Source organism: Mastomys coucha, unplaced genomic scaffold (assembly GCF_008632895.1).
Source record: "Mastomys coucha isolate ucsf_1 unplaced genomic scaffold, UCSF_Mcou_1 pScaffold9, whole genome shotgun sequence".
Taxonomy (NCBI): Eukaryota; Metazoa; Chordata; class Mammalia; order Rodentia; family Muridae; genus Mastomys; species Mastomys coucha.
In genome coordinates this window covers 40,756,884-40,777,586 of record NW_022196915.1, presented here as the reverse complement: position 1 = coordinate 40,777,586, position 20,703 = coordinate 40,756,884, and the positions used below count along the sequence as shown (strand labels likewise).

The window sequence follows — 20,703 nt, the reverse complement described above, 5'->3', positions numbered from 1 at the left end:
TAGAGTGAAAAGTCACGGCCCATTCTGGGGCGTTACATAGGGTAATGAGCGAACAGCCAATCATGGGCCGCACTGTGGTGTATATAGCAGTGCGGATTATTGGCTCGACCCTTTTTTCCCTCTGGATGAGGACAATAAACGTTGCTGCAGAAGGAACCTAGTGTCCGCGTGTCTTCTTGCTGGCGAGACGACTGCGCGGGCTACAAGCCACAAATTAGCAATGCCTAGGCACAAGGCTTGGCCTCTAGGGGTAGAGGGAAGCCCCTGTCGACTTCCAGAAAAATGTGGAAGCCATTTTATCCAAGCAAGCTTTGCTGGCCAGTAAAAATGTTCAGCCAGTATTCTTGGCAATAAAAATATGCTTATAAAAAGATTTTGTGTCTGTACCTACTTCACAAATTAATGTATTAGGCAGACATTGTATTCCAACACAAATGGAGCCTCTTCCCCAGAATAAAGTCGGGTTAAGATAATGTGTTATTAAGTGGAGTGACACACCATTTCATTATGGATTTTTCAAGACAAGCGAAAGGCAACACACCTTTAAACATGAGCAAAAAGCGAAGCATTTTAAAAGAGGCAAAAAAAAAAAAAAAGAAATATTATTTGACATAATCAAAAAAGCAAAACATACCTCTTAATACAAGCGAAAAACAAGATGCTTTTAACACAAGCGAAAAACAAGAGCCTTAAATTGGGAGGGGGTTTGTAAGAGAACAACAAAGAGTAAGACTGAATGCTCTGCTTGACGTTTGTAACTCTTATATCAAGTTAGCATATTAAGAGCCAAGATTTTAAGTTCTACTAAGTATAAAACAAACAAATAATCAAAAACACTTTATATATTTATGTTCATTTAAGGAAATATTAGTATTGATGTATTAGTTTGATATATACAGGTAATACTTTTGGAGTTATTTAAAATTTATATTGAGAAAAACATACGTATTTTCAATATTGCTGTAGACAAGCATCTACATAAGACTGTTAAATTGATTGTTGTTTTATATCAAACAACTTTTATAATATCCATTTTTTTTTAGAGGAATGTGGTTTGGTCAATGCTATCTTCTTTCTTTCTTTCTTTCTTTCTTTCTTTCTTTCTTTCTTTCTTCCTTTATTTATTATATGTAAGTACACTGTAGCTGTCTTCAGACACACCAGAAGAGAGCATCAGATCTCACTACGGGTGGTTGTGAGCCACCATGTGGTTGCTGGGATTTGAACTCATGACCTTCCGAAGAGCAGTTGGTTGTCTTCCCCACTGAGCCATCTCACCAGCCCATAATATCCATTTTTATTGTTATATTATTTTATAAATTTTAAAGAATATGACAAACAAGACATTGTAGGTATTAAAGAGGGGGTCTCTGGGAGGAGTTGGGGTAAAAAAGTAAAACAAAAATGTGATTTAATTCTATTTACTTAAAATATGTTTTTAAATGTTAACAAATTCAGATAAATTGAAATCATGTAACTTTTGTCATTATAATGTAATAAAACTTTAAAAAAAAGAAAATCCATCAATGTAATCAACCATATAAATAAACAAAGAAAAAACCCACATTGTTATCTCATTAGATGCCAAAAACATCTTTGACAAAATCCAGCACCTATTCATGTTAAAGGTCTTAGAGAGATCAGGGATACAAGATGCATACCTAAACACAATAAAGGTAGTATACAGCAAGTCAATAGCCAATATCAAATTAAATGGAGGGAAAATTAAAGCAATTTCACTAAAATTAGGGAAAAAGCTGTCTTTCCTTATCTCTTCAATATAGTACTTAAAGTTCTAGTTAGAGCAGTAAGACAACTAAGGGAGACCAAGGGGATATAAATTGGAAAACAAGTCAAAGTATTGCTATTTTTTAAAATTGATTTAAGTTTTATTGCATTATGATGAGAAAAGATACATAATTTTAATTTAACTGAATTTGTTAATACTTAAAAACATATTTTAAGTAAACAGAATTACACAAACTTTTTCTTTCCCTTTTGTACCCTAACTCCTTCCAGAGACCCCCCCCATACCTGCCATACCTTTCAGGTTTTTTTATTTTATCATATTCTTTAAAATTTATAAAATATTGTAACAATAAAAATGAGTATTATGAAAGTTGCTTGATATAAACCAACAATTAATTGAACAGTCTTATGTAGATGCCTGTCTACAGCAATATTGAAAATACATATATTTTCCTCAATATAAATTTTAAATAACTCCAAACATATTAACTGTATGATATTTTAAAATAATATATCACTTATTTTGTAAATAAACATAAATAGATAAAGTTTTTTGTTTGTTTGTTTGTTTTGTTTTTAGTAGAACTTACAATCTTGGCTCTTATTGTGGTACAAACCCAAAATAAGAATATTTAGACATTGGAGTTCATTGTAATAAAGCTGTACTTCAATGCCCCTCACATCTCCAAAGGATTTTACCTCCATAGTAGCTAAGCTAAGAGTTGACAGTTCTGCTGCACCAAGGAATGAATTGTAGGCACGATTTTTGGATACAGATTTCCTGCTATGGTCAAAGCTTTTTGGCTTGAGTGATTGTCTTCATTCTCAGCCCACAGAGAACAGGTTACATTCATTTAAGAAATGGCTGGAGAGATGGCTCAGTGGTTAAGAGCACCGACTGCTCTTCCAAAGGTCGTGAGTTCAATTCCCAGCAACCACATGATGGCTCACAACCATCCATAATAAAATCTGATGCCCTCTTCTGGAATGTCTGAAGACAGCTACAATGTACTTACATATAATAAATAAATAAATCTTTAAAAAAAAAAAAAAAAGAAATGGTGTGTGTATTAAGATGGTCTATCCATGAAGTCATTCACCAACTGTCTCAATGAGCAATGATTCTGCTTGGAGGGTGGCACAGACATTAGGTGAGGGCAAGAATCTGGTTCATTGTCTGTGGTAATTTTGAAAAGCATTCATCTTGGAGAAAGAGTAACTTATAAAGTCCTCTTCTTCAAACTTGATACAATAGTTACAAGCATCAAGCAAAGCATTCAGTCTCACTCTTTGTTGTTCTCTTACAAGCCATTTCCCAAATTAATTGTCTACGTTTCTTTTGGCTGTATGAATAATTTTGAAATATGTAAGTTATTCTGAAAGCCACAGTATAGTGTAAAAATATCAAATAAACAAATCCTACTAATAGAGAGGCTGAGATAGGAGAAGCTTGATTTCAAGACCATTATGTGGTACACAGCAAGATACTGTCATATATAAATAAGCAGAAAGTGTATATGGATTGTACAATATTGGACCTATTTCTCCAATTACCAAATTATAGAGACTACTGGATGACAGCCAACAAATTTCTTTCTTTCTTTCTTTCTTTTTTCGAGACAGGGTTTCTCTGTATAGCCCCGGCTGTCCTGGAAGTCACTCTGTAGACCAGGCTGGCCTCGAACTCAGAAATCTGCCTGCCTCTGCCTCCCAAGTGCTGGGATTAAAGGTATGCGCCACCACCACCCGGCAGCCAACAAATTTCTAATTCCTCATATTTTTGAATTTCAATCAATTATGATATGTTGGTAATATTAATTTTCATATAAGAGATATTAAGGAAAAGTAATTGCTATTTCCTGTTATTTTTGTTGTTAAAGGTGGAATTATGTTTGTGTGGGTTTGTTAAAATATTACTTTCTTACTTCTTCTAGGGTATAGTTTTGCTCCTTTTGTTGGTGTTTTCCATCTATTATCCTTTGTAGGCCTGGATTTGTGGAAAGATACTGTGTAAATTTTGTTTTGTCATGGAATATCTTGGTTTCCCATCTTTACGAATTGATAGTTTTGCTGGGTATAGTAGCCTGGTCTGGCATTTGTGTTCTTGTAGGGTTTGTATGACATCTGCTCAGGATCTTCTAGCTTTCATAGTCTCTGGTGAGAAGTCTGGTGTAATTCTGATAGGTCTGTCTTTATGTATTACTTGACCTTTTCCCCTTACTGCCTTCCCTTTACTTTACCTTCCTTTTACTTTAAAATTCTTTGCTTAGTGCATTTGGTGTTTTGATTATTATGTGATGGGAGGAATTTCTTTTCTGGTCCAGTCTATTTGGAGTTCTGTAGGCTTCTTGTATGTTCATGGGCATCTCTTTCTTTCGGTTAGGGAAGTTTTCTTCTATAATTTTGTTGAAGATATTTACGGGTCCTTTACATTGGGAGTCTTCACACTCTTCTATACCTATTATCCTTAAGTTTGGTCTTCTCATTGCATCCTGGATTTCCTGGATGTTTTGGTTTAGGAGCTTTTTGCTTTTTGCATTTTCTTTGACTGTTATGCCAATGTTTTCTATGGTATCTTCTGCCCCTGAGATTCTCTCTTCTATCTCTTGTATTCTTTTGATGATGCTTGCATCTACAACTCCTAATCTCTTTTCTAGGTTTTCTAACTCCAGGGTTATCTCCCTTTGTGATTTCTTTATTGTTTCTATTTACATTTTTAGATTCTGGATGGATTTGTTCATTTTCTTCACCTGTTTGATTGTGTTTTCCTGTATTTCTTGAAGGGATTTTTGTGTTTCCTCTTGAAGGGCTTCTAGCTGTTTACCTGTGTTCTCCTGTATTTCTTCAAGGGAGTTATTTATGTCCTTCTTAAGGTCCTCTATCATCATCATGAGAAGTGATTTTAGATCTGAATCCTGCTTTTCCGGTATAATGGTGTGACTAGGACTTTCTTTTCTTTTTTCATAATGTTCTTTATTGACAGGTACTAGACAAGTGTGACTAGGACTTTCTGTGGTGGGAGAATTGGGTTCTGATGATGCCAAGTAACCTTGATTTCTGTTGCTTATGTTCTTTTGCTTGCCTCTACCATCTGGTTATTTCTAGTGCTTTCTGTCCTGGCTATATCTGAATGGAGCCTGTCCTTCCTGTGATCCTGGTTGTGTCAGAACTCCACAGAGTCAAGTTTTTTCTGTGAACCTGTTATTCTGTGATCCTGTGATCCTGTTATCCTGGGCGTGTTAGAGTGCCTGGGAGTGGAGCTTCCTTTGGGTGTTGTGGGACTGGCTGCGGAGTTTGCGCCAGAGGTCTGCTTAGGGTACTGGCCCAGACAGACTGGAAGGAACCTGTGCCACTGGACTGTTGGAATTTCTGTGTGCCTAGGTCCCGCTGGTCCCAGTTACTCCTGGTGTTGAGACAGATATTGTGTCCTCCTCACCTCTCTAAAGTATTGCTATTTCGCAGATGATATAATAGTATATGTAAGTGACCCCAAAAATTCTACCAGAGAACTCCTACATCTGATAAACACCTTCAGCAAAGTGGCTGGATGCAAGATTAACTCAAAGAAATCAGTAGACCTCCTCTACACAGGAATAAATAGGCTGAGAAAGAAGTTAGGGATGCAGTCCCCTTCACAATAGCCACAGATAATATAAAACACTTTGGACAGGGACTCCATAGGAATACCAACTTAGTCAACTAACCTGGATCCTTGGGGGCAGGGGGCTCCCAGATACTGAACCAACCACCAAACAAAGAGTGAGCATGGGCTGGACCCATGCCTCCTGCACATATGTAGCAGATTAGCATCTTAGTCTCCAACAACAGGAGGTGGGGGCTCTGCCTAAATCTGTTGATTACTTGCCTGCCTGTTGATCCCATTCCTCTAAATGGACTACCTCAACTGATGTCAGTGGGAGAGATTGTGCCAAGTCCTGCAATGAACTGATGTGCCATGGGTAGGGGGATGGGGAGTGTTGATTGGGGGTGGGTGGGTGGGGAGTGTGGGATTGCAGGGGGAGTGTCACCTAAAAGGGGACTCTCCCTTTTCAAAACAGAAGGGGAACGAGGAGGAATGGAGGAGAGGGAGAGCTACTATTGGGATGTAAAGTGACTAAATTAAAAGAAAAAGAACATGAACAGGCTTCTAAGGGATAATAATAAAATAAAAATAAGATTTAAAACAATAATTTTTAATTAGAACTATGTGGTAGGTTTTGGATGTTCATTCCATTATTTAAGCTTTCTGGACATCTGACTATTCTATAATAAAAATTGGAAAAAAATAAATCAACTTTTATAATTACAAAGATCTAAGATTAATGCAGAAGTGGAACATGGTGTCTGCTGGAGTTACAAGTTGACAGTCACAACACTGATATCTCCCTGGTGAGCAGCAGAGAGGCTCAGCTATGTGGCAGCACTTATTTAGCTCAGATATAACAAGCAATGTCTGTAGGCGACCATGAAGCATTTGATTGTTGTTAGATCTCTTCTGTCTAGTATGATAGGAAGTACCTAAGAATTGTGGGTATCCCTTTGACAGAAAGGAGAAGATCTCTCTTGTGCCTATTTCTTTTCTCTTGTGCCTTTGGGTGTACTAGTATTTTTCTGTTGCTGTGATAAAACATCATGGGACAACTTATAGAAGAATGTTCATTTGGGCATGTGGCTCCAGAGGCATAAGGGTCCAGCATAGCAGGTAAGCATGGCAGCTCTAGCAGAACACTGAGCTCACATCCCTTACCATGAGCACACAGTAGAGAGGAACTAGGAGTAGGCCTTAAGGTCTCAACGTGACAAACTTCCTTCAGCAAGGTCACATCTGCTAATCTTGTCCGAATAGCATTGGCAATTAGAACCAAATGTTCAAGTATGTAAGCCTATGAGGGTAAGGAGATGCAGTGAGTTCAATACCTTGCAGCCCTAAGGATACCATTAGATCAAAACAGTAGCTTCTTAGGAGCTGGTGGGATAGCTCAAGGATTAAGAGCACTTGATTTTAAAGAGAACCTGGGTTCAGTTTCCGGTATCCCCTCTACAGCTCTTAAGCATCTATAACTCCAGTTCTAGGTGATGTGATATGCTCTTCTGGTTTCTGTGGGTGATGTGTGCTCACGGTGCACATACATGCACCCAGACAAACAGACATACAGACATACAGACACAGACACAGAGTCGGATTCACAAGACAGCCTTTAGGTAGGCACTAGGCAGACTCATGCAGACAGACACTGGAAGGAAATCACAAGAAGGCACAGAGTAGAGAATTCAAATCTGTTCTCACTCTTGGTTAAATGACTCCAAGGAAAGGGTTTTTATTTTATTTTTCTTAATGTGACACTCCATCGTCGGTGGCTCACAGTTAATCACTTATGTGTTTAATTAATGCAGCAAACAAGCAGCTGTGTCTAATGGGGAGGAGGGCTTTAAAGGGGAAGTGAGGAAGCCCAAAATCTGGCCAGCACCCAAACTGAACACAAGAGGCCAAATACATAAACAAATAAAAAGTGAAAACAAAATAAAACAAAAGGCAAAGGAGAAGTTGCACCTTTCAGAAAGATGGATGACCTAGCTAAACCTTCTCAGTGTGTAGGGGCTGCTTTGTTAGAGCAGGAAGCTGGAAGGAAAGTACTGCACCTCATTATCATTAAAGGAGTAGTCCACCTATCTCTTTGTGTGAGTGTGTGGCTCAAGGTGAAGTTGCCTTGTTAGGGCAATCCTGCCTTCCTGAGAGGTAGTCTCTTAGACAAGTGATTGACTCTGTCCATCTTAATGTTAGGTTTCTAGCCAGGCCAGAGTTTCTTTCTAGTGTCTTGACCAGAAGTTTTCCATTAAGGAGCCTTTATTGCTGTTTTAACAAAAGTTCTTCCAACTCTGGAGTGAAGCTGTGGGTACTCTCTTGTGGCTCAAAATGAATTGTGATTACAAGAGCCCAGCGGTTTCCAAATCCCTTGGCTGCTAAATGCTTTCGGATTGATTGAATCCGAATGATTTCGGATGAATTCCTTGATTATTGAAGGATCTACTTTTAGCATGGGAAGTTTGCTCATTTCTTCCAGTTGTAGAACATAGTAAGTTTGGATAAACTTTAATGAACTTCACTGAAGGAGAAAGAAAAATGTCAGGTCATTTCTAAGTGCTGGGCCAGTGGGGTTACAGGCAAGGGCAGAACCCTGTGTACTGTGAAGCAATGAGGGACCAGGTGCTCATCAGTCTGGGAGCTGGTCTGCCTGCTCCAGGTGGCTCACACTCCACTCTCATTGACATTGTCCTGTTCTCCCTCAGCTGTCTCAGGGCCTGAGCCTTCATCCCTTTAGATGAGGGTTCTTGTTTCTCTTAGACAGCAAGGCCCTCCTTGTTGTACTTTCTGGTCTTCTTACTGTTGTTTTCCATGTCCATAGCAACACCTCATCTCGTTTGCATATTACTATTTGTTTACCTTCTTTGCCAGAGGAAAATTTGATGGCAGAGACATTGACCTATTCATTTTTCAAAAAAATGTGCCAAGGATTTCTTCCCCCACCAATGCTGCATGACAATGCCTACTTTCTTTTTCCATTGCTAGTATTCATTATGGGTTGTACTAAAAATAGAGCCTCAGAGATGTGTGCTTTGAATACTGGGGAGGGTGAGCACTTTCATGTCTCAGTGGTCAGTGGTGTATCTTCTTTTATGAGTTATGCATTCACATGCCCTTTAAACAAAGATAACTATCTATTTTCCTATGGGTGTCCTTCCTTCCTTCTTTCTCACTTCTTCTCTTCCAGCTCCCCACTACTCCTCCTCTATTCTTTATTTTTGTCTTACTCCTCTCCTTCCTACTCTCTTGTTCCCCTCCCCTCCCCTCCTTTCTAACCTCCTCTCTCTTTTCTAAGACTTTGCCTTATTGTCCAGCCTCACCTCTCTGTGTGTTAGGGATTGTGCCCAGACCTTGTGGATGCTAGGCAAACTACCTCTGAGTTACAACCTTGGCATTTTCTTCTTATTTTTCTAATGGAAACTTTTTTTTTTTTTTTACATGAAACAAACAAAGCTGTTATGTGAATGTTTTATTCTTTTGACCCCAGCATTCAGATTAAGGTGGAGTGGAGTCACTAGTCCCCTGGTGAAGGCAGGCAGCAAGACCTAATGTTAGATAGGGATTTGCAGCAGTTTAATTAATTCCCTTAGACCATAAGCTGAGCCTCCAGCTTACTTGAACCTTTGCCTTGGTTTAACTTTTACACATGAGCTGTCTTTGTTTTCTGCCAGTTTTATTTATTCTGTTATGGGAGAGATTTGATGTTCACTTCTGATCACATCAGACAGTAACCTATGAAGCTTTTTTTCTCATGGGTAAAGTGTCTTACATGTCCCCTGCAGATCTGTTGAGAGAAAACCTTTGGGGTTGCATGTTTAAGAATGCCCTGGCTAGCACATCCCTTTAATTCCAGCACTTGAGAAGCAGAGGCAGGGGATCTCTGTGAGACCAGATCAGTGTATATAGTAAGTACGAACAGCCAGGGCTATGTAGAGAGATCCTGTCTTAAAAACAAAAACAAAACAAAATGAAAAACAAAACAAACCACTCCCCCAAACAAAACAAAAATCATAGAAACAAAAGTCCTGAGCACAGGCAGGATGGCTGAGCAGGAAAGGGTGCTTGTCATGTAAACCTGACAACCTGAGTTGGATCCTTGGAGCCCAAGCGAATGCAGGAGAGAACCAACTCTACAGGTATCCTCTGATGTCCACATGCATAATGAGGCATTTGTGAGTGTACATACACAATGTGCACACACAAATCATGTACACACACACACAATAACAAACATACTTAAAAAAAAAATGCCCTGATTACTTTGAGACCCTTGGGTGATTTTCCTTGGGAAATGTTGCAGTCTGGATTTCAGGACTTAGTCTCACACTGGGAACACCTTTACCTTTCCTCACTAAGTCATGCTGTCAGTCCTCTGGTCTAGTGTTTCGTTTTTTCTTAGAATGAACACGTACTTTGATGGGTGAGGTAGCTCAGTGTGTACAAGCTCTTACCACTGCAAACTTGACCTGAGTTTGATCCCTGGAACCCACAGAAGGGTTGAAGGCGAAAGCCAACCCCATAGTTGTCCATGGACTTCCACATATGTGCTGCACGGCACGTGCCCCCTCCAACCCCTACACACATACTCTTAGAGTGAACACATCTTTTACACAGCCATGGGTCTGTGTGAGCAGGTTCATGGCAACCTTCTCACATGCAGCTTAGAACCAGTCTAGTGGGTTTCCTGCCTGCTACCTTCTCTTCAGGCTCAGCTGCCATCGAGTCTTTGACAGGTTTCCCTGTTCCAGGCATTGCTTTTCAGCTGCCATCGTTCTTAATATATAGCTTTAGTTAATTAGCTTACTTAAAATTCAGTTCTTTTCGTGGAGATTAGGATTTTTCATCAAGGAAGGTATCTTGTTTTTTATTTTTGTAGTTCTTTTCTCTTGACATTTCTGTAGTAGTGATAAAATATGCCCACTGTACAACCATCCCCAGCAAAGATGGTCCTGGGGCAGGCTTGGTTCTCGGTTCACAAATCCCAGAAGGCATTTGTGTCTGTCTGTCCATGAGGTCATCTAACTGCACAGCATGTATTGCTTGTAGTTAGAGCTGGGATTCTGAGATGACTTGAAGTTAGCCACAAGTGCAGGTACTGTGGGTGATGATTTGAGCACTGTTTTCGTTATCTGATATATATAAATTCTTTTGACTTGACCAAAACCAACATTATAGAAATGTTCCCTTTGTCCCTCCATAGCTTCTATCTAGGGAGGAAACACAGATACTAAAGTGACACCTTTTAAAAAACAGATTTAAAAATCTGTGTATATGTGTGTGTGTGCCTGTGTAAATTTATGTGCACCACATACATGCTCATGTGTGCACCCAGAGGCTACAGGGCATTGGGTCAATCCCTGGGAATGGGCATTACAAGCGTTTATGAGCTGAGAATTGAACTTCTGTTCTCTGCAAGAATAGCAAGTGCTGTTAATTGCTGAACCATCTCTTCATTCCATTCATTTTAAGTATGAGTGTGTGCAAACACATATGCATGTGTGCATATGAGTGTAAGTGAATGCAGAGGGCAAAGGTGTCAGATCCCCTTGGAAATGGAATCCCAGGTAGCTGCCTGATATGGTGCTGGGAATGAGATTTGAGTTCCTGCAAGAGGAGCAAGGGCTCTTAGCTACTAAGCTTCAGGCCCAAGTTACATTTTTAAAAAAGCATCAGTTGAGTGTCAATGGAGACATACAATAGGAACTTCTAGATAAGAGAGGTGGTGAGGGCCAGGTTATCCTGTGTAAGGAACATCTGGATTGAGACTGGGAGAATGAATAGGAGTCAGGGAGCAGGGTTATGAAGGCCTACACCTAGCTGACAGGGTGCTGACTGGGCAGGGCAGAGTACCCAGTTCTCTTGATTGAGGTTTAACCCACCTGTGCTCTGGACTAACTCCTCTTCTACCATGGGTAGGCTGATAAGATCGTCTGTGCTTTCCTGGACTTGGAGGTACACTACCTGAGAGAGGGAATGGCTCATAGTACTTCGTTGGTTCCATTCTCTTGTATGGGGGTTGCCTGGACTGCTGTGAGGCAGTACCACTCAGTGCTCTTGTTGGATCAGTATTAAACATTGTCATCACCAACAGTTTTTACTCTTCTTTATTAATATAGAAAAGGAGCCCGAGGCAGCTGGACCAGTAGTACAAAGCACCAGGAGTTAATACTATTCTGGTGAATGGGTTGGCTTTATAAAAGTGAAGCAAGAAGTAACTGCCCGGCTTCCAGGGCCAGGCCCAGCCTAGTACCCAGAGCCTTAGAGCAGGACCTGGAATGTGATTCACTGGAGAGGGCTGATGGGTAATTTTGAAGCAGAGTGAGTTGGAGGCCATGGTGACAGATGATAGGCATAGAGGTTCAGGCAGTGAGGAGCATTTATGTGGCTAAGGACAGAGAACTGCTGGCTTAAAGCTCCTCAGTGAGCCATGGGAGGGGCTCTTAGCTCTGGGGCCAGGTAGAAAATGCTGCAGATACTTGTGGACTTTGTGAATCCAGACATGACTCTAGGGTAGAAGGGCCTTTCCCCTTCTCCACCAGGAGCCACCTTTGCTCTATACTATACATGGGGCTTTAGGGCCCAAGGCACAGAAGAGGCTCAGAGCCTCACAGTGGGAGGAACAAGAGAAAGACTCAAGTATCCCAACATAGGCAACCAGGATTGAGACACAGGACAAGATAATAGTGTACCTGCATAACAGGTTAGAATATGGAGCAAGGTTAACTTTAAATCAGCTCCACAGCAGTGGTGTCTGCATGGAACCTTAGTGTCCAGAGCTTGCAACATGTGCTAGAAGCTAGCAGACCTGGGCTATAGACTCAGTTCTGCTGGAACCAATCACATGCTATATATCTGGCCCTGATCTCTTGCTTCATCTGCCACTAAGAGCTTGGGATATGACCGCCAAGGTCATGGAAGTGGTTGCACAAGTGACTAGAGCTGCTCCTGGTGACTGAGTGGAAACTGAGCTTGGATGGCAGCGTGGAGTGATAGAGAAGAAAGATGTCCCTGTGTGGAGTCTACTCTCAGACACATTCCCAAACTAGAAAGGCTGCTGGGAGCCCTCCTCTGTCTAGAGGAAGGGAAGGCCGTGCAGGGAGATGGCGTGATTCGCCAGTCTCCTCATCATCTCCACCTGGCGTGGAGGGTCCGGGCGGTACTAGGCAGCCCTTTATGCTTTTCCCCAGAGTGGGGAGTTCAAGGCCTCTGGTGGATTCTGCCTCTTGCCCTCAGCATGGGATTGGAAGTGCTCCTGTTCACTGTGGTCCTATCTTGGGGACAGCCTGAGACTCTGCCTGGCTGGCACATGTTAGTTGGTGAGGAAAGGACAGAGGTTCTGACTAAGACAGGGAGACAGATGACAACAACTCTGGCTTCCTCCTCTCCCTCTCAGAGCATCTCAGTCAACCGAGTTGCAGATCTCTTCCACCACAGCATTGAAGATGTGTGGCTGGTCAGCATAGACGTGGTGTGATGCACCCTCGATCTCCTGCAGACAGAGGACAGCGGTGGCTCAGCTCCTTAGTCCCTGCACTGGGAAATCTCTTCTCCCACAATGGTCTCACCATTTCTTCTCCCCCAGTCCCTGCTTGCCTGTTACCCTCAGCTCTTCTCAGGAGCAAAACTCTACCCTTTCTCTGGATACTGCACATTCCCCAGTGAATGTCAAAAGCCTATTTTGTTTTAGGGAGCCATCCACTGTGTATTTCCTGCTTGGTCTGCTGGTTTTATGCAGGAGACAGGACCATGTGAGATTCAGTGGGAACGGGAGGTGCAGGAGGCAGAAGTGTGTGGGAAGTCTCCACTGCAGCCCCTGCTGCTCAGGCTCTGCTTCAGGGTAGGGGAGGTGGAGGTCTGCAATACGAGAAGCATACGCCTGACTGCCAGTCAGGATGAGTCTTTTAGCTGAACTGGGTTGCACAAAAAAAATAAAGTCCTATCTAGCAGAGAAGGGATGGACCCTTTCAAAGCCACTGCTCTGTCTCATCTGTGTATTTTTCGTCCTTATTTTGATCATCCTTTGTCCCGCCCACCGTTCACTTCAACTCCCACTCCTTAGCAAGCCAACCTACCATGTCACGGACATAGGAATCCGGCCTTTGCATCTTCACCTTCTTCCCTGTGCTGGTATCTATCCAGGTGTTGGCCCCATAGATCATGGTGATGGGCACATCTTTTCGAATTAAGTGGATTCGCTCCAACATAGGGCGCCGGGCCCAGCCGAAGGACTCCATCATGGCTTTGAATGCTGTTTCCCCACTGACAGAACAAAATGGCAAGGGGATGGACAGGAAAACAAAATGTCAGCTCGCTGTTTCTCAGAGGCCAGGCTGGATCTTAGTGTCTTGGTTATCTCCTGGCAGCCAGCACTGGCTCATCAAGTAGTGATGAGACTGGGAGATGAGTGACAGGCCTTAAGGCATACTTGTGAAACCCACACCACATAGGTCACTGTCCAAGAACACAGCAAGGACTTGTGCAGCATAGATTTCCCTGGGCTGGGGGAAGGGACACAGGCACAAGACACATGTGGTGCCCGCCCTCCTGGAGCTTGCATTATTGCTTATATCTTTGGAATGCAGTGGCTAAATAATCAGATGAGCTGTGCTTTTAACTCAGAATTTCCCAAGGATTATGGAAGGGGCTAGAACTCCAGAATGTGGGGAAGGGGCTTAGCTGATGAGGAAATGGAGGGAGAATTCAATAAAGATGAGGCTTGAAGAGGGACAGCTCTACCAAGAGGGCTTTGCTAAAGACACTCTGGGATGAGGAATGAAAAATGTATCAGGCTTTTGAGACTGGGGCTCAGCAGCTTCTGTGAGGACACCGCAAATGTGAGCTTAATGTCCCTATCAGGTTTATGTGATGTTGGGACAGAAGCCAGGTTTCCAACTAGCTTACAGCTTTTGTAGGAGGTAGGGGAGGTTGAGGACAATGCTCCCTCCTGGGCTCTGCCTGTTTGGTGTAGTCATATTCCTGGTTTCCTTTGTACCCCAGATGAATTCTGTCTATTCCAGCAGATGCAGAGAACATCTCTATGAGACATTGCACCATAGACTTGTCTGTCAGACATGAATTTAAATTGAGTCTTCTTAGCAAGTCATATAACCAAAATATACCTTGATTTCTTCATGCAACCCAGGGGTGGGGGGGAACGATGTACACTTCCTTAGGTCAGTCTGAAAAGAATGGAGCTGCAGGCAGGGCCCCCAAGTCTAGGTGGAGTGAAGAAGGTACCACTCAAGCGTTTCCTCTTAGCCAGAGTTCATGCTTTCCAAAGGACTGATGGGAATTACGGACACTTGTAGCTACAGTAAAAGAGCTGAGTCTTATAAAACTGAATGGTGACTGGAGAGGACAGGGAGAGCTGGCCACCTGATGGCATTTTTGCTTCCTCTGGGACACAAACAAGTAGCAAAATTAAATATTCTGTGGCTTATACTTGAGAGGTCACTGCATAGAAGTAGGTCTCAGATGAAGGGAAAGGCAGAATTGTGTCCATTGGGCCTTCAGGTGGGTACAGGACTGACAGTGAGCCCATGAAAGCTGAGCGGAGCCAAACAACAGGAAGCTGGGGGTGTTCACTTTGTTGGGGTTCCTATGGCCCGTGGTTTAAGCAGGACTTTGCTGTTAGCTAACTCACATGCAATGCTGGCTTCCCTGCTGCAGTGAGAACAATGATCACAGGATTGCTGGAAGGCCGAGCCTCACCTTCCCCACAGCCTTGGAGAAAGGTATCTGTATCTCCTGCAGGGTCAGGGTGAGGTCTCCACAGGGTGGTGCTACCCAAAGGCCCTGCTGGGGTCAGCCTCACACAGGGTCTGGCTGTTAATGCTGCCAAAACTGCAGGTCAGCAAGCTTGTGGGGCTTGCTTGGGAGCAGCCAGAGATGGGAACTTCTCACACCTTTATACCTCTAAAAGAGGTAAGGGGTTTTTATGCCAATTCTAAACTATTTCAAAGTGTATATAATTGAAATAAATGTTTATTCTTTCTTTGAATATATTCCAGAAATGTATTCTATATATATATATATATATATATATATATATATATATATATATATATATATATATATATATAAAGGGACACATATGAGAAGTCTCTCTGGATTAATATGATATGAAATATTAGACTGAAAATGAGGAAATCTAGAAACTGAAGGTTATAAATGGGCAAAGACTTCACTTTCTCTATTTGCCTTAAAAACAAACAAACAATTTTTGCCTATAAAATAAAACCTAAAATCAACACCAAAAATTTTTTTTATCAATTTTTCAGTTAAAAAATATCTTTTAAATGTTTCCCAGACTGTTTCTCATCATGCCAGCTGCTGATTGCTAGGAAAGCTATGAACGAGGCCCTCCTCTAGAGAGGAGCAGCATATTTAATCAAATCTATTGTCTCCTATAGCTTTAGTGACCACCCCTAGGGAACTCTGGAGCCAACAGAGCCTGCTGATGCCTGTGTTCCCTAGGCAGGGTGACATGGAAGAAGAAAGAAGCTGCAGCTGGAGCCTTACGTTTCAGGCAGCCCCTGGGCCCTGGGCCGGCCGGTCCTGGAAGCCAACCTCACCTGGGATTCTGTGCATTGCAGTGGTAGATGTATTCTGAGATGGTATCATCCTCAAAGAAGTCTGCAAACTTGCGCTTGAAGTCGGGACGGAATCTCTGCACTAGCCCAGGCCCTTCGAGGGAGCAGGAAGAAAAACATGAGGCTGGGCAGGTGGCATGTGCCTGGACTCCAGCACTCAGAAGGCAGAGGCAGGAGAATTGTTTCAAGCTCAAGGTTGGTCTGGGGATGCATGAGACCCTATTTTAAGCCCCTACCAGAGAACAAAAACAACACCACCCTCCTCCCTCCAAAACAACACATCGAAACCAAAACCTCTTGCCTGCTCATGTTTAAACAACCATAACCCAATCTCTCTAAGGACTTAGTTCCTTTATACGTTTAGCGCAACAGCGGCAGAGTGAGTGCAGGAGGCTGTTGGGAAGCAACAGATGACTTCAAATGTCACAGTTTGAGTTTTTGGTCACCAATGAGTTTAGTGACAGTCTGCTATCCCCAAGGAAGTTGGTAATTTTCACTTCAGTAAGCCTCAGCACTTTTCCGACAGGTTCACAAGTTCTGTGAGGGTCTGTGGTTGAGAGGATTTTTGTTTGCCGTCAGAGTTATATTCTCTCCCTCCTCCACCCCAACCCCACCCAGCAACCTTACGTTTTTTTTACTTTTCTGTAGCAATGAAACCGTACCATTTCCCAAGCACTCTCTCACTTTCAGGCTGTAACAGAATACTCGGAAAGGTGACCTTAACAGCCTCGCTGGCCCCTGTTTTCATCACAGTGCATGTAGAAGCTGCAGGCAGCCTGTGAGGACTGGGCCCACTGGACACTGCCTCTGTCCTGGCAGGCCTTTTGTCTGTAAGCCATATCTGGGGGAGATACTATGAATATAGCTATAGGTCCTGACCCCTCTCTAGCATAGTCCTCCATGACTGCCAGGCAGCCACCCAACACCATAGCTGATGCCTTGAATGGACCTGGCTAGATCCAAGGCCAGGAGAGGGGAGAATGGTTAGACCAGGAAGGATGGTAGTGAGTCTGTTAGAGGCCCCTGGACTCTGAGGTCAGCCCTCTATCTGCCTACTTCCCTTTGGCACCCATGTATCTTGCTTGCCCCCTTTGTCCCAGAACTTCTGTGCTACCTTTTTATGTCAGGGCTCATTTTCCACTCTGTTAGGAGCCATTCTGTTTCAGCCATTGTAACAAGTGACTACTGAACAACTCTATATAGACATAAGCTATCAGTGCAAAACAGGGGCCACCAACATTTTCAGTCAAATGATTCTGCTTCTTATGTCAGCAATGTAAAAAGCTCCTCAAAGGGAGGCACGAGGACATCGTGAGGTAAGAGCATGCAGAGCCTCTGACACTACAGACTGTAGTGTGTCTTGCCTCTTTCTCATCATCTTCTGACAGCTACTTAGTGCTAAGAAATCCAGAAGAGGGAGATGCGGTGTGTCTGCAGTGTGTCTCTGGAGCAGGGCACGGCTTAGAGGGACCCATCTGCATGGCGTGCTATGTTAGAAACCGAGGATCTGAGCCCCGCTTGTTACAGGTGGTGGTGAGCCATGGAAAGGAATCCAATGGTGACTACTGCCCTTGAGTCTCTCATAGGTTGTCACACAAATTCACTCACGTAGCAGAGAAGTGGCACATCAGAGTCCCTTCCTTTCTCTGGGTTCTGCCAACACATAAGGCAGCCATTCTGTTCTATCTGCTGATACAGATGAAGGGAATATATATCAATCACCTGAAACCTCCGATAGAGACATGGTCCTGATTATTGGTTTTAAGGAACAATGCCAGATACAGGCCTAGTGTTTAAGAACCATTGAGGATGACAGAGACAGGTGGTGGTAAATGGGATGGCCTTGGCTTAAAGACAGAGTCCTTCATCTGGAGATGACTCACCCCAAGGCCCAGCCACTCGAAGAACAGCCAGCGGATTAGAACGTCCCAGGACAGATGCCACAGCCTTGACCCAGGTTGGAGGTGTACGGATCTCACTGGGGTCAGTTGGTCGTAGGGGAAAGCCCCATGGATCCACCAGGATAAGATGTTTAACTCTACATTAACAGAAACCATAAAGAGAGGATACACTGTATTTGCTTGGAGGTAGAATAGCTCTTAAGTTGCTGGGGAAATGAGGGTATTACTGGAAATAAATATTGGAATGTGCCTAGTAAGGTAGAGTCAGCTCATGAAGGAGAAGAGTAGCTTCATGTTACCTTTCAGGGTACTTGATAGAGTAAGAAGTGGCCAGGAATCCTCCCAAACTGTGCCCCAGGAGGATCATGGTGGGGATTCCCATAGTCTCCCGCCATGTCTCTATTGAGGTCACAAACTCATCTTCAGCTCCTTCTGGGTCCCTTGGGAATGTTGGCCTTGAGCTTCGCCCAAAACCAAGCAGATCAAAGGTATGGAGTGTGCGGCGGGCACTCAGTGAATCCATGTTGAGGATCCAGAGGCCCACACCGCCCCCAAAGCCATGTACCATCACCAGAGGGGTGCGGTCCTTCTGCTCTGGGCTCACAGTCACCGTCCAGATCTTGTTCTGGTTTGGGAGGGACACATAACGGGCCAGGAACTTGTTCTGGAGACCTGGGAAGGGAAGAATTCCTGGGTGAAGCATCAAGAATGCTTCTTGAGAGCACAGACATTTTGCCTGGAATACACTCTTTAGTTTTCTCTCCTCCTAAAGAGATCATCTTAGAAAGCTGTGCTAGTCTCCATAGTGAGTGCCAGGACAATCAGGGCCACATAGAAAGACCTTGTCTCAAAAGAAAATAATAATAATGGTGATGATGACAATAATAATAATAATAATAATAATAATAATAATAATAATAATAATGATAGAAGCCATGCTGAGGAAGCCATGGGAAGCAAGCCAGTAAGCCACACTGCTCTATGGTCTCTGCTTCAGGTCTTGCCTTCAGGTTACTGCCTTGGCTTCTAAACTTCAAGATGGACTGTAGCCTGTAAGCCAAATAAACATTTCCTCCCTGAGTTTGATTTGGTCAATGTTTTAATCTCAGGAACAAAAAGCAAACTAAAATAGCCCCCATCCATCTTCAGCCTCCTTAGCCTGGCCTTAGACAGAACCCTAAGTCAGCTTAGCAAGAACTGTTACGTTGTGTTCCCCACTCCCCCATCTTTAGATCTGATCCAGTGAATCAACTTCTACTTTTTTGTGTTAAGTCCTTGACTTTTCTTCAGCAAGAATTTTGCTGAGTCCACTCAGAAAAAACTCCCAGTCCTTGATGTCTTTAGTAATCTCCATCCACTGACCCTGTTTGTTCCTTAACTATAAGTTCCCCAGCTGTTCTTGTAGTATGGGGAACTGAGAATGATATCGTCCTAGTGACAACAGGTTTTATATAGTCATTCTAAAAGACTTAAAAAGTATCAGAATAATGTTTTTTTTATACTTCATATACTAATGATTTCAAATCCAAGGAAAATTTACAGACCATTTGGTCTATAGGCAGTAAGAGGGACCATATCATTTTTCAAGATGGTGTGCCTAATTCCTTTTGGGTGCCTGAAGTTGTACAAGTTTTGAACTCATTGTTCTTAAATTTGCATGTGTTTGGAGATGAACAGAGAACTGTGGTCTAGCCAGGTGGAGGTGATGATGGGAGTGGGTTGAGCCAAGGGCTTATTCCTCTTAAGACACTGAGGTAGGGCAGTGCTTTTTTGATATCTGGCTACACAGAAAGAGATGCTGGGTGTCAATCAGTCTGCATCTGGATGGAGGCTTGAATGTGGTGGTTCCTTTCAAATGCTCAGAGTAGCTCTAGCTGGGCAGAGCAGCAGGGTGGAGAAGTTGACATGGGGGGACACATGGTCTCAGGGTCTTATTTGAACCAATGTTGCTCAAGGGGTACACTGTGATAGGCTACACCTGAGCAGAAGGCAGAAGGCAGGAAATAGCCTTAGAAAACACAGGATTGCTGGCACTCAAGTAGGAAGGTGGTAAAATAAAAACTGCTTAGCTATGTGTTTAGAAGAGAGGGAAGAGTGAAGAAGAGATAGGGAAAAGAGGAAGGGAGGGGTGAAATCTCTCTGTGTGTGAATCAATGCACATTAGTATACATGGTTTAAGGTGAAGCCATAGGACTGGGAAGGAGAGAGCTACTGTAGGGCAAGGGTGTTGAGGGACCACTGTCGTGGAATACTGTGTTGTCTGTCTGTATCCCCTCCCCCCCAACCTCCCACCACCACCGATTTTCTTTCCTCTAACCCATACATTCCTAATGAGGAATCAGAGGGCTCAGTGGACCCAGGTTGGGGAAGATCCTTTCCAGACCTTTTAAAGGGGAAGAGCAAACTGTCTCTTCTACTTACACTGGAGGATCCTGGCTTCCACATTCTTCAGGTGAGACATGGAAGTGGGGCGCCAAGTGGGGAGCCAGCTACTCAGCCAGCCCTGAGGCCTACAAGACAAAAAGGCACTTATTGACCACACTGGAAAGGAGGCACTGTTCCCAGCCTTGCTGATAGCTCCTAGAGTTATCAGGGTACAAGGTGTTTCGCAACTTCAAGAGGCCTAATGCCTAAGCAGTCCGTTAGATACACTGTTACTCTTCCCTAGGCAAATGGATATTAAGAACAATGGCCCTTAATAGATAGCAGATACCATGTATATAAAACTTGACTTTTTTGTATTTATTATCTTCCTGGAGCTTTACAACTCCTCTTTGTTTCTTAATTTATGTTTAGCCGGGCAGTGGTGGTGTGAGCCTTTAATCCTAGCACTTGGGAGGCAGAAGCAGGGGGATTTCTGAGTTCCAGAACAGCCAGG

General features: G+C 43.1%; 1 protein-coding gene across 2 annotated transcripts in view; it reads right to left on the bottom strand.

The window, feature by feature from the left end:
- Positions 1-11,420: 11,420 nt before the first annotated feature.
- Positions 11,421-20,703, bottom strand: part of Abhd4 (abhydrolase domain containing 4) — a 19,245-nt gene continuing 9,962 nt past the window's right edge. For both annotated transcript variants that reach the window (XM_031361148.1, XM_031361147.1), the window contains exons 2-7: positions 20,247-20,335; positions 18,125-18,497; positions 17,808-17,962; positions 15,907-16,018; positions 13,405-13,591; positions 11,421-12,821 (exon numbers count right to left, since the gene is read on the bottom strand). In XM_031361148.1, the coding sequence (XP_031217008.1) occupies positions 12,732-12,821; positions 13,405-13,591; positions 15,907-16,018; positions 17,808-17,962; positions 18,125-18,497; positions 20,247-20,286 (957 nt within the window). In that variant the 5' untranslated portion in view covers positions 20,287-20,335 and the 3' untranslated portion in view covers positions 11,421-12,731. The remainder of the gene's footprint in view (positions 12,822-13,404; positions 13,592-15,906; positions 16,019-17,807; positions 17,963-18,124; positions 18,498-20,246; positions 20,336-20,703) is intronic.